The 14,474-nt window shown below is 40.6% G+C and overlaps 1 protein-coding gene across 6 annotated transcripts in view; it reads right to left on the reverse strand.

The window, feature by feature from the left end:
• PDE1C (phosphodiesterase 1C) overlaps positions 1–14,474 on the reverse strand; it is a 411,511-nt gene that overhangs the window by 19,305 nt on the left and 377,732 nt on the right. Inside the window, exon 18 of one of the 6 annotated variants that reach the window (XM_025046881.1) lies at positions 9,005–11,147. The exons of the other annotated variants lie outside the window; for them this stretch is intronic. Coding sequence (XP_024902649.1) covers positions 11,134–11,147 — 14 coding nt within the window. The 3' untranslated portion in view covers positions 9,005–11,133. Of the gene's footprint in view, positions 1–9,004; positions 11,148–14,474 lie in introns of those variants that run through there. 6 annotated transcript variants of the gene reach the window in all.

The raw sequence follows: 14,474 nt of genomic DNA on the forward strand, positions 1-14,474 counted from the left end.
TGACGAAATCTACTTGGGATGGTGTCTGAGACTGTTTGATTTTAGTCTTAAGAACATTCTGTGTTATCGTTAATTATTATTATCATTATTGGCGGTTGTCGTAGCACCGTTCATAGTATTAGTAGTGGTCGTAATAATAAAGAAATACAAGTTTAATCCAAAAACCGTTCATTCACATGAGGTGAGAGAGCTGGGAAGAACTTCACGTCTCCATTTTCCAGGTGTCCTAGATGCCCTGAATGTCAGAGTTGGCAGGGAACTCAGAGGGTCCAGACCTGGCTGGAACTGTGAGCAGAATCCCCTGAGGTGATTTTTATAAATATGGATCCCACTGTCCTTTCCTGAAGCAGAATCTCTAAGGAATAGGGCCAGAAGTTTACACGTCAACAAGTTCTCCAGGTGATCACCATTCAAATGAGGCATCTTGGATACCTTGAGGTAAAAGATTTAGCTTAAGTGATACTTTGGGTCAGGCCAGGGCTACCCCACCAGACAACTCCAGGGGGGCCATCCACACTGTATCGTAGAGAAAGAAACGTGGACCCAAGTGTGAAACAAATCAGTCCTGGTCAACAGCCCCACCAGGAAGTAAATCCACACCTCTGCCCTTGTCCAGAGCCACGTCCGATCCACCGGAAATGCCTCTGTGTCCCACTGGATCCGTCTCCACAGTGGGGATGCCAATGACTCAAAATATTTATCCCTCCACTTACAAGACCTTTTATTTATCTCACTGTCCTTTTGGGACAGAGCTCCTCAAGAGCACAATGATATTTGGGCCATATTACTCCGTGTCGTAGGGAGCTGTCCTGAACATAGCAAGATGCTTAGCAGCATCCCTGGCCTCTACTCACTAGGTGTCAGCAGCACCTCCCCTGTCATGATCATCAAACATGTCCACCAGACAATGACAACTGTCCCCTAGGAACAAAAGTGCCCTCAGCTAAGAAGCATCGCTTTAGGATGCTGGCAGGGTTTAGGTTTTTTTACTCAGCAGTGACACAATTTGACAGCTTGGTCATTAGTAACAGTCACGGTCACACGTCAAGCAGTTACGATGTTCTAGGCGCTGTATTAGCTACAGATAATCAAACATACCTTAGTTATCTATTCTGATACTCTGATGATAAAATGACCTTCATTATACAGAATTTGAAGACAAAGAAAGTTTAACTAATTTGCACAAAGTTACTGAGTGTTGGGGACAAAAGTTAAGCCAAGATCCTCCAGAGGTCAAACCTAGAGAAACTTTTCCCATTTCTTAATGAACTCATCATCAAGATTTTCTTTAGGTGCAGTCTTCCCAAATTTGCCTAAGTCTAAGAAACAAGTGGAACGATGACTTTAACAAAAAGGAAAAACAAAACCAGATTTTCAGGCCCAACCAACTACCAAGGAGCCAGCATTTTGAGGGGTGGGGTGGGGTGGGTTGGGGTGGGGTTGGAGGCTGGATGTTTTCCAAGTGTCACAGGTAGCTCTGATCTTCAGGCAGGCTTGGCAAACACTGTGTGATGAACTTCCCTCTTGTTGTCTAACTACTGAAAAATATGGCATCTGCTTTCCATGGATGCTCTCGTCAAGTTGAGAGTAAATGTAATATTGCCCATGGAAGCTCTTTAATAATTTTCTTATTTCTCCATTACAGTTGGCATGTGATATTATATTAGTTTCAGGTATCTTCTTTGCAGACACTGAGGTAGGTAGGAACCACGGAGGGCATTGGGTCAGCGAACAAACAGGCCTGTAAACCCTCTAGAAACGGTATTTTCTCTGGATGCTTCATGATATGCCCGATCCATCAGGAAAGGGTAGAAACCATCTCCACTGTCCCAATCCTGAGTCATAAACAGGTAGCAGGTGGAAACATACAAAATAAACCTGTCTGTGATTTCTCCAGATCTTCGGGCAGCACCATGGACCACCGGGGGTGATGAGGCTGAGTCAGCCTCCCACTGGCTCCCTGCTCACAGAGGTTGTGCTACTGAAATCATTTTCGGCTCCCCAGTTACCGGATTATCCATCACGTTACTCAAAGTCCCTTCGAGAGAATAATGCTCATCTTATCTCAGGTCCAGTTTCTGAAAACTTTCCCCCTCCATTCCTGGGGAAAACATCAGAAACGGAGCTGGAACACCCACATCCTGATCAGCTTCCAGAATGCCCGACTGCTGCAGCGGGCAGACGGCCTCAGGACATCTAGAACCTGCTCTGGGATTTAGGGTAGAAATGTCGCTCCATGAGTGACTCAGAATTCACTCTCAATGTTTTTCAATTCTGGCTACGCATTAGGAGCACCTGGGGGTTTAAAGAAAATGTGTTCATATCCAGACCCTTTCCCCAGAAATGCTGTTTTAATTGGTCTGGGACATTTTAAGAGTTTCCGGGTGAGCCTAGTCTGCCGCCATGAGTGAGAAGCACTGCACTCAGTGAATACCCGTAGAAGATATTTCTCTCAGCCATCAGGGGAAGCATTCTTTCTTCTCAGCCACTGGTGAGCTTTATCCTCACAAAATGATATGAATTCTGTAAATGTTCTCTTTTCATTTTTATTTAGGTTTCCAGGAAACTCAGATCTAATTTATGACTTAATGCTGGGAACTGAGAGGCCTACCAGCCTGCATGGCTGCATACTAACACAGGCCCTGGTTGGCTCTGTCTGCACTGGCTCTGCTTTCTACCTCTGGCTTTATTCTGCTTTCTCAACTTAAAAAAAAAAAAAAAAAGATGAAATTTCTGTGATTTTAGAATTCTGAAACATTTTATAAATGAAGTTGGTAAAATGAAAACAGGAATAAACAACTACATGCCTGCATCGGCTAACTTTCATTATTCTCATCTATAAAAATTTAAAAACATCTATTTCAGGATGTAATTGTGAGGATCGAGCAAGAGTACATGTGTGGAATTGCTTAGCAAACTGTGCAGTGCGATGTAGTGTTTGTTATTAGTTTATAATCAAAAGAAAGGTTTGTGTGTGTGTAAAGTAGCCAGTGTGTCATCTTTGGGAGAAAAGCATTTTAAGGTTGTGAATTACAATGTCCTTGACCCACGGCATCTGAATGTCCAAAGAGTAAACAAGTCGAAGGCTCAGCTTGGGGCAGAAATGTCATCACTACAGCTTGTGAGATTGGAAGTATATTTTGATAAACGAATACCTTTCAGATATTTCAAGTTAATGTCCTTGGTTGGTTCAGCTACAGGACAGTAAGTCCAATTCATCAGGAGTCTGGAGAAGAGGACAGAGATGGAAGTGACAACCAAGGCCGACTACTTTGGGGCAGATACACACACCTAAGGCTCAGGACGTGAGGTGAGCACTAAACCCCAGCGCTTTGCGACTTGACCTCAAACAAATAATTTCCCTTCTGCCAAATGGGGTTAGCATGGCCAAATCCAAGCCTGCTGGGAAAGGGTGATTTAAGACCTTGAGACCATGCATCGTCAGTAGTAATAGTCCAACAACGGCAATGTTTTAGTGAAAGCAGATCCCACAGGCAGAGGTGGATGCCGAAAGGCCGAAGTAGGAAAAGCATCTGTCAACTTACTGGGCCTTTTCGACCCCTCTCTCTTTTAGCATGTTGCAATGTGTGAAAGACACAACCCCAGATTGCTATCACTAAGCATATCTACTGACAACTTTTCTATGTTCCATTTGGGGTGTGGTGGACATTAGCAAGCCAGTGCCTGATGGCACAGAACAAATTGTCATTTTTGCCCCTTTACAGCCTTGACAAAAAAGCATCAAGAGAAGTCCACTTTCTGCTTAGGGCTTTGGAATCACCGAAAATGTGGCGGGCTTCCAACCCGCCTGTACTTCCCTAAGAGCCGTTTTGCAATGGCACATAAATTACAGCGGCATATTCAGCGTGTTTAGTCACATTTTTCCTCCACGATACAACTACAACCGGTACTATGCTTGTTTTCATGTCGCTTGATCTCTGTTCATCACAAAAAATAATGTTCAAAAAAATGAGAACTATTCAGACGTGCAACACTATATGCTACTTAAATATGGCTGTTGTAATATTTGAATTTGCCTTGGAATTAGACATATGAATGAGGAGTTGAAAAAATGTTCACAACCTTTCACTCAGTAATTGTACATCTAAGAATTTTTCCAATGGAGATATTCAGAAATTTGACAAAGCCTTACAGTACAACGAGCTCCATTGCTATATTATTTGCAACTATAAAAAATAAAATAAAAGTATGTAACTTAATTGTCCAATGGAGAGGTGGTCAAGTAAACTGTGCTACAGCCTCAAAATATAAAACCAAAATATCATGGTACCCACAAAATATAAAACCAAAATATCATGTTACCCATAAGAAAACTGAACATATGTAAGCCAGCCTAATTCCATGAATGCTGACATTTCTGATACCTTCAAGGAGCTTCTGATAACCCATCCACCTCAAAAAGGATCGTATGAGAAGGGATACACTGTGTATATCTCCCAGGGTCAAGGCAAAAAGCACTTGGTACCTGGGGATTATGTCGTGTTTGGAGGAATACAAAAGAGGCAGATGGCTCAGTGAGTTTGAACAGCCCCGGTATCTCGGACAGAACATAGACAACAATGAAAACCAACGAAAGAAAAAAAAAACAGCCTTTTCATTTTTTAAAATTCCAATCAAGAGGTTTACACATTGTTTTTATTTGGTAATCAGAAGAACATACAAGTATTTATTCATTACTAGTTGCTGGGGGAAAATTATACATTGAGGAACTGGCAGCCTCATCTGTGCAATAAAGATTTACAATGAACACGTAATTTATCAAGAGCAGTTTAGCATATTCTGTTTTACGTGAATCCCTATGATTTATTTTGCATTTGGAGATGTGATGCTATGGCATTTGAATTGCTTGTTTTAGCACAAACCAGCATCATAGGGAAGAAAACATTCTTCTTTAGAATAAATGGCCATTCTCTCGCCCTTTGATACACACATGCAAATTGCAATCTGCATTTTATCTGCTCGAAACACATTTCACATCATGGAAGCACAGTCTATCACTGCTGTAAAAGAAAGACAAGTCCATTTCGCCATCTTCCCTTTCAGAAGAGCGTTCTCAGAACATATCCAGAAATCCCTTCCTTATTTCTCCAAAGAACTATTGACTTGGCATGATTTGGATTGAGGTTGGGGGTTTTGGTTCTCGCTGCCTCCCTCTTTTGAGTCTTGTTAAACATTCTTGGTATCAATCCAGACATCTCCCACAAATCCAGTTGAGCAGCAGCAAAATCTAAGTCTGTGGAGATGAGCTGTTATCCGTTCACATATAACCAGTGCCCCTTATAGGAGTCTACACACCTACGGTGTGGGCACAGCATCCTGAAGAGGAAAACCCTAGAACAGCAAAAACTGTGCTATCTATACATGGAGGCAAGATAATGACAGCATTGTATTAGCCTCGAAGTGACTCAGCTTGCTTTGGGTAATCGATTTCTCATCGAAAAGTTCTTTTTTCCTGTTTCTCCAACCTACTCTCTCCTCCCCATCGACCCCTACCCAACCCTTGGCACCCAACATTTCCTCATGTAAATTATACTGGAACGAGATGCTTTTGTTTCTTCCATTATTTTGTGTTTCCATGTGCTAAAATGATACTGCAAACAGAATGCCTTGCCTGGACAGAAGCAAAAGAAAGAATTTGTGAAAGGTACAAAAATGAGAAGGAAAAGGTCAAAGAAAGGGTATGAAAAAGAAGACTTTCAAATTAGTCGGGGAGGCAGGAATCTGGCTGTACAGTGGGCACCAGAGCGGGTAAAAACCTAACCAAGCTCTACAAATGAAAATAGCAAATATTAAAAAATTTTTTTACAGCATACAAAATTGTATAAAAATATCATCGAAGCAAGAAGAAAAAGAAAGTTCTGTCTCAAGAGTCAGTTACTGGACAATACCTATGGTTTTTACTATAAATATATGTATATTGATACGTGACTGTATTTCCATCACATATGCCACTCAAAGGCAAGGACACCAGGACACAAATCCCTATACCAAGACAGATCGTGACAGAGAAGCAAAGGCTATACAACGATGTGCTTTCCAAAGCGACTTAAGAGCCATTCCATAGCTATTGGGTTTTAATGGCCTTTATGTTAAATGAGTTTTCTTGTGCTACAACATGGATGAGAAATGCTTCTTCTGCAGATTCAGAAGCCAGCTCCCATGAAAATGCATGGGTGCGGTTCAGGCCTCATGGCTGGAGCTGACCAAAGCTGAGAGCTACGGCCAGCATTTATTCCTTGAGATGGTGAGATCTCCCTACGGGAGACTGAGTGCGTGAGCCTGAATGACTGAAAGGGCTCATGCACCACCCCCTGCCTCTCCTGGTTCAGAGGACAGCAATCTAGGCTGAGTCCAAGTTCATTTAGTAAAGCCAGCCTTTGCCAGTGTCAAACTACTTCCACTTGGGAACAGAAGCCAGAATAAGTGTAAATTCATTTCAAATATGCCAATATTTTAAAGACAATGGGTGGAGTGGGAGCATTAGTTACAATTAGTTAATAATGTTTAAGTTGACGCTCATGAATCAGGCCAGGTTTCCCATGGCACCCCTCTCTTATTTAATATAAAAACAAAATGTTTTGATGAAACAATTCTTGCTTATTTCAGACTTTCCTGGAGGAGCATCCAGTCTCTTACAAATGTCTCAAGAGAAGAGCCAGAGGTCAGTTCCCATTTTTCTAACCTGGACCCAAATTCACTAAGCAGGCGAACTTTGTCTAATGTCCTAGATGGCCCCATTACCATTCTAATTCTAGTGTCACTTCTGTGCCCAACAGTGTCTTTGATGAGAGGAAGCCTTAAACTGAAATCTGATCTGGGCAGATAACGTGTCTCTTGATTCTCAGAGGGATATTTCATAGAAATATTGTGCTGTTCATTGCAATTTTTTCATTAGGTGCCTTCTCTCTGTCATAATGAGGCCTTTATATGGATCACTGTTGATGAATTCCAACAATTACTTTCCATTTATTCACACGTAAGGTCCAATATAGCATCATTATTGCAACATTGCGTTCTTTAACGTCCAGTTCTGCTGTGGTTCAGTGCTATACCAACCATAATATCAGCAGAGCAAAACTGGGAGCAATTCTCCACGCTGCACGTATAGATTCTCTTATTTGCTCCAGGAGACTCCATTTTGGATGGTAAATGTTTCAACTTAGATTATAAATAAACCCACTGATCTTTCATGTAGATTGGTGTCAACATCCTTTTTGGAAGGACGTTTTCAGATAAATCCAGTTTTTTGTTGTTGTTGTTGTTGTTAGTTTGTTTTGGTTTTGTTTTTCTCAAATCCAAAGGCCATGGAGAAGTTTTTAGGTTTTGGTTTTTCATAAACTTAGCTCTGACAATTTTCCCCAAACAACCTGCAGTTTCCCATCCCTTATGAAAAGCTATTTGTGTCTCTAAGGTATAGCTGTATATACTTAGAACATACGCTTTTAGCGATATGCTTGGCAAATAAAAGATGTCGAATAAATGTTTACGTAAATTTGAACTTAGTTTGCACTCACAGGTGGGGAGTGGAAGTCAAATGGACAATTCTGCATGTGTTTCTTGATTGCTGACTGTGTGCCAGGCACGGTGATGGGCCACTGCAATTCCCGTTGGGATGTGTGGGGGTCTTGAAATTAGAATGAAGTTTCCAAGTGGAAAAAGTAATGTTGCGTAGATTCCCTAAATCCCCTTTATTTGAGATATAATACTACATATACAGGCTTTAATCTCAGAATCTTCTCTATCTCATTATAAGAAAAAGATTTTGTGCTTTTATTTTCTTTTGTTTTCCCCCCAGACTCCATGGAGAATGTGATGAATTTTATCATGTGAGTCTCTGCTCAAAGGTTAAGAATAGAAGTAAATTATATATTCTTTTTATCTATCTTCTATCTATCTATCTATCTATCTATCTATCTATCTATCTATCTATCATCTATCATCATCTATCTACAGTGATCCATCACAGAAATGATGCTAAGAGATCAGTATCCTTACTCCCAAAATATGAACTACAAAATTCTTTCCCTTTGTCTGCTCTGTCTCACGACCTGTGATAATGTCGCTCTTTACTTTTTACTTTTCACATTTACTGAAGGCATGTCTCCAAGTGGAAAATAAAACGGCTTTAATTCTGCAAATGAAATGAACAGGTACACTAGACTATTCGTTGGCTCTTAGAAGTTTAGATATCATTTTATTGTTTAAGTATATCGGGTCCTTAATGGGATCTTGTCAGATATTTTTAACAGCTTTTAAAAGCTCCAAGAATGAAATGGACAGCGGAAGAAAATCCATTTGAATGTAATGAGTTGGAAATGAGCTTCTTGTGCTGCTATAAGCTATTAGGGCTCATAACCTAAGGACGGGTGGCGTGAATAAAAGATGGAACAATGACATCCCTAAGGATGGGTGACTCTGTCACTGAAATGTGCCACATCAATAAAACTTGAACGTAGAGCTGTTTGGCAAAATGGGGACCCAAAGCCAAGTGCCAACTCCATTTGTCATTTTCACTCAGGGACATGAAGAACTTGTAGTTGTCAGTGGTGGGAATGTGCCCACTGATTTGCCCACATACCGGTCAATTCTTAATTTAGGTGTGCAAGCCCTTGCTCTCTTTGAGAATATGTGTCCCATATTGCTGCTCAGCTTGCAGGAAGCTGTTTAAGGAGACAAAAGGACCATAGAAAGTGAGCTACAGTTTTAGAAACATTGTTCTTCCAGTTGATACTGACTTGCAATCTCAGAATCTTATCAGCTCCAGCATCCATTCATAGCATAATAACACATTGTTTTGTATTTTTTAAAAATAGATCATTTTACATTTATACTTTAATGTCTCCAATTTTTTTTTAAGAATTTAAAAATAGAAATTACATGGAGCTTTTATTTTTCCACACTGAGAGTTCCACGCAGAGTTCTCTCTACAGGAAATGAAATTCTCTTCCCATTCTTTTTCTGCTAATTAATGACTTAAAGCAAATGAAAAACATTTCCATCTTTATTGGTGCTAGAAAAAATGGCTATATTCCTGTTTTTGTTTGTTTCAAATAATATTTAGGCTTGCTTGTTAGAGTATAAAAGGGAAGCTATAGGCTTTCTATTTTGACTGGCTACAAAGCTCTACATACAAAAATAGAATAGAAATGAGGTAAAAGGTTCAAGTTCCAAGGTCAAGAATTGACATGTACTGGATGTATTTCATTCCCACACAAAATCATACTACCTCAAAGAGCACAGTTTACAAACTGATGTCCGTGGATTGAGTGCTGGTCACAGGCAAGTATTCTCTGACCAGCACTGTGTTTGTAAGTTCCTGAATTAGATGCCAACGTTTAAAAATTTGGAGAGGGTTTCTATAAACTCTCAATTATCTAGGATCCCCATTCCTACACAGCACGAGCAGCTGCCCCCTTTACACAGTACACTCCAATTCCTCACCATCCCTACTGCTCCCTCTTGCCTTGTTGATACAAGCACCTTTATGAATGGCCATTTATCACAATAATTCTGATACTGCATGGCCTGCTTTACTCATTTACTTGACCTGCTATGCCCCTGTTTTGAATTTGTGACCACATTATGTACTGTGGTCACTGTTAGGAAAGGAAGAGAAGCCACAGAAAAATGTGTGCTCTGACCAGGCAGAATATAAAGCTGCCCAAAGAATGCTGCTCAAATATCAGTACGTGACCATGCGTTCTGAACAACAGAGCTCTTCGGATCGTTCTCTTGGGGAATATTTTAGCAACGCAAACGTGCCGCAGACAACATAATAGTCTCCTCCTTTCAGTCTGAAGAAATACCAACATTTTGCCTTAGTAATGAGAGGATGTTTTAAATGTTTGTTTTTGTGCTTTTTTTAATGTAGAAATTAAATCTGCAACGGGGAAAACACTTAAGCCTACTATTGAGCTTCCTATTACTAATCTCACTCCATCTCATATCCATGTGACTTCCCCCTTCACAAATATTCTTTTGTAAAAAACTACAACTACATTTTAAGAATCAGTTTCATCCAAATCACACCATGTAGACCCATAAAATTAGTTTACTAGTAGTCTGCTGGATCTCATCTTTGACTTGGTTTCAGGAGGCCATATCTTTATTCTTTTTCCATGTTACATCTACTAATTTATTTTTGATTTGTGCTATTCATCATCTCCTATCCGCTATGTCTAAAGGCTCACAAAAATGAAAATAATTATCTGACCCATCTCCCTGATACAAATCCCGTTAGCAGTTTCCTGAACAGAAAGAAGAGTGATTAAGTCAAACTGTAGATATCTAAAAGAAGAGGACCAATTAGTGGTAAAAATGTCAATAACCACTTAGTTATGAATGCTCCCCAGCGATGACACTGGATGTCCCACCAGAACGACACGATCACCAGTGGGAACATTCAGGTTCATATTAATGAATGCACATATAAATCAAGCATCAAATAAAGACCGCTGTAGGACAGTTTCCTTTTTCATAAAACCAAAAGAATTTCATCTCATATAAATGGAAAGAAAAGCATAAGAACAAATTTTAAGTCTCAAAGGAAACTGAAGAAAAAGAATGCTCCTGACTCAGGAAAGGAACCACCAGAGACTGGAATCACCATCTGAGCTGTGATGAACGCCCACGTGGCCATATCCGCCATCAGCAGCCAGTGCAAAAATAACGATACTTAAAGTAACAGCATTGACAGTAATAAAATGGCAATTACTGTGTGTGTGGCTTTTTCAGGCCTCTCTCAGCATATCCCGGATGTCCATTCTCATCAAGCCAGACAGATGCCGTGAAAGTCAGGACATCAGCAAAGGATTTTGAAGAAATCCCTTCATGTTTTGTTTCTGTTTGTGCAAAAATCTCAGGTTGTTTTGTTTGCTCGGGGGGCGGGGGGAAATCCCCCAGAGTTCTAAGACCTCAAACCGGCTCCCCAAGAGTCATCTCCTGGGAGGAGATGGCATGGGAGGCGGCCAAGTGTGGGGGGCTTGTTTTTTTGAAAGTTGTACACCTTCTCTAGATATTGGTCTTTGTGGAAGAAGGAGAAGGAGGAGAATGAAGCTCAGCTAAAATGATGCAAGACACTGGCAGCCTCTTTTATTGTATATGAGGTGTTTTTTACTCTTCTGAATCTGAAAAAAAGAAAAAGAAAAAGAAAAGTGTCAATGCTGCCTTTCCCCCCTCCCCCCCCTTCTCCACCCTCCAGGTCTGAGGAGAAGAAAATCTGAGGGACAAAAAAAAGGTGGGGCGGGGGATCAATGAAACATTTCAACACTAGTCACTGCTGACTCCTTTGTAACGCAATCGTTCTATTCATAAAGGGAAAATCTCGGTGGAGAATTTTAAACACTGGTTACATTTGAAACCTTCACAGTTGCTTGAAATTGTACTATCAAACATTTGGTTCATGCAAATGGATATTAAGACACCTTATTTTGCAAGCAAGATGACAGTGATCGCCTGATCTAGTCAATTTGCCTCAAGAGTCGGAAACGAGAATCATCGAATCCCAACAATTTTCGTACCAAAAGCAATGTTTCTCTATCAGAATTCTTGCCTCACCCTCCTAGGCTTCCCAAAAATATTAAAAGCAAGATGTGTCCCAACTAAATTCATTGTGCAGATGGGTAAATCACCCAAATTCTCTACTGGACCCAGAGGGAGGTGGTAGAGGAAGAAGCCACAGACGAAATAGGACTAAGAGAATGGAAATAGACAATACTGGATTTTTTTCACTGGCCTACTCTACAACATGTAACCTCAATAAGCTTGGACAGAATTTTTTAAAAGCAAACAAAAACCACTGTGATTGCTTCCCAGGAGTGTTACATCCTCTGCGAATCATCGTGCCTTATAGATAGAGAGGGTTTCCACTTGTGCAGGGCTCCAAGGAGACCCAAGACCTTAAGAAGGATAACGCTGTCATCTAGAGAGGTGTTAGGAGTCCTTAGAGGACAAGAAAAGTCTCCCATTCAACTAAGGACTAAGATACTCTCTTATAAGACAATCAAAAGTAGGCAGCAAACTAGTTGGGAGCTAGGGGAGCCATTTCTAATCTGTCAATTCACCCGGTCTCCAGGGGCCGTTGACCCAGGCCTCCTTCCTCATGCTGGTCTTGTGTATGTTTACTTTCCGTTAGCACCTTCACCCCTTTGGGAGAAGTAACGTAAAAAAGGAAAACTTCCGACCAATCACTTTACTCCGATACTAGTATTAGCAACTAGGGAAAGGTGAAACACACGCTGAAATCAAGCATTGGACATGCTCCATCGTTTCTGATCACCTGTGTGCAGTTTACTCCACATGGGAGTTGCAAGACGGGACTCCTCAGTGCCTTTGCCCTATCACCAGCAGTCTGAAGTCACATGGAGTAAGACTCCTGTGGGATGGTCATCATAGTATGAGATGTCCCCAGGCCCTTGAATGCAAAACCCAATTTTGTTATGATGAGGTTGGTTAAATTTTTTTTAATAAATGATCAGTTGGTTGGAAGGACGCTAGAAGCAGATACCCAATGACAAGGACCGCTGTTATATCCAGTGGGCCTCAACTGGCCAACAAGGAAAGTGATGCACTTCCTCTGTCATGCAGCCGGGGTTAGAAGACCCGCTGTCCAGACCGCCAGGTCCCAGAGATGGAAAGAAGGCCAGCTAGGGTGTTAATGGGACCCAACAGCCCCAGAACGAACTTCCTCCCTTTCTAGTCATTGCTTAGGAGAGAGATAGTAGAGTGGCTGGCTATGGACCTCCACCCTCCCACATCCAGGGATGGAGGGAAAGAATTGGTCAAGAAGTGGAGGGAAGAGGTATAGAAAGGAAGTTTGTATATTTGAGCAGTGCCTATATTCATTGTCATTAAGCACAACCAACAGTAAAAGAACAAGAGGCACATATTTCGTAGCTGGGTCTTGACCTGAGGGACAAGCCCTAGTCTCCCCAAACACATGCACTTTTGAAAGTAACTTCTGTTTATGAATCTTTTAGGTCACTTCTTCTAAGGTGGCTGGTATCATAGCCAACTGCAGTCAGATGTTCCACCCCCAACCACTTGACTGGGGGGGTGCAGCGGGCAGTGGGAGGAGATATCTTATTTATCTTTATAACTCTTCTTCATATAGTGCAATGCCTGGCACACAGTATATGCTCAACAAATTATTATCTTTTAACTGAAAGTGATTTGAATATGTATGAGGTAGACGGGACAGACAAAGGTGTAATAATGAGTAGGAAGTTGCTCTCCCTCATTTTTCTAATTTTGACTTTTATTAAATAAAAAAGAAAATCCTAAGTGCATTGACTTTGTATTTTATTCAATAGCAAGGGATGGTATGTCAAAAATTTACATTCCCTATGATGAAATAGCCCCATTATGGATGGTTCTTTGTGGGGCGGATCTCCCAGAGAAAGAGCACCTGTTATGCAGACAGCTCACACCACATTTCCTCTCCTGAACTTCGAATACTTGATTTGCTTGTGTTTTGGTTTCATGTATTTGTTTCCCACTTAAACTAAAATGGTGGAAGCGTTTTAAACTAAAATTGGGTAAGACTGCAAAATATATAAAAATAAGAACCTAAAGACAACGTGTAAGAAGCCACTCTGTATGTAACTGAGATACATGACTATTTTCGTTAAAGCGGCTCTGAATTCCATTCATTGTAAATCTATATTGCCTTTTTGGAAGCCACAGAAAGAGGTTAAACTTATCTTTTTAAGAGTGACTAAAGAGCTGAAATGGAAAGTATCTTCACCCAACGTAAGATAATTCAAAAAGTGTCTAAGCAAGTGCCATCCCCTCATCTCCCCTTGACCTAAGACTTCTTACATCTCACAAAGGGGCAGCCATGAGGGCTCCGAAGCCTAAAGTGTGGGGTTGTATGCATTCACAGAAATGTATTTACTCTAATGGAATGAATAACAAAGAATGTTTCAGCAATTTCATTTAAAGAAATAGGAGATGAAGATTTCCAACAATGTGGCTTTGTTTATTCCAGCCCTCCAATGCTACTACTGCGGGTAAGTGGAGATGCTGCATAAAACCATTTGGTTTAAAGATAATTGTTTTAAAAAGAATTGTAAAGTTCAAGTTAACATGATTTGACTCTAAAAATATGTTTACAGGTCATAATGTTTATTCTTAGATCACAAGTTAAGCATCTATGAGGCAGGCCTCATAAAAATCTGGCACTGGGCTTAAAAAATATCTGTAAACACTTTTTCACTTTTCTTAGGTTTCATCGTTGTTGTTTTTTTACAGCTTGTTCTAACTGTTGCCCAAGTTCAAAGAAGTAAGCTGATTTGGCTCAATCCCAGAAACTCTTCCACAGCTGTCTTCCTACGGAGTCAACTTTCTACCCAAAATAACAAAGTGATACTGTAAGCAAAGGAGAGTTGTAAAAGGCTAAATAGAAAAAAAGAAAGAATGAAAGAAAGAAGGAAGGAAGGAAGGAAGGAAGGAAG

This window comes from Pteropus alecto, unplaced genomic scaffold, assembly GCF_000325575.1.
Source record: "Pteropus alecto unplaced genomic scaffold, ASM32557v1 scaffold21, whole genome shotgun sequence".
Lineage (NCBI taxonomy): Eukaryota > Metazoa > Chordata > Mammalia > Chiroptera > Pteropodidae > Pteropus > Pteropus alecto.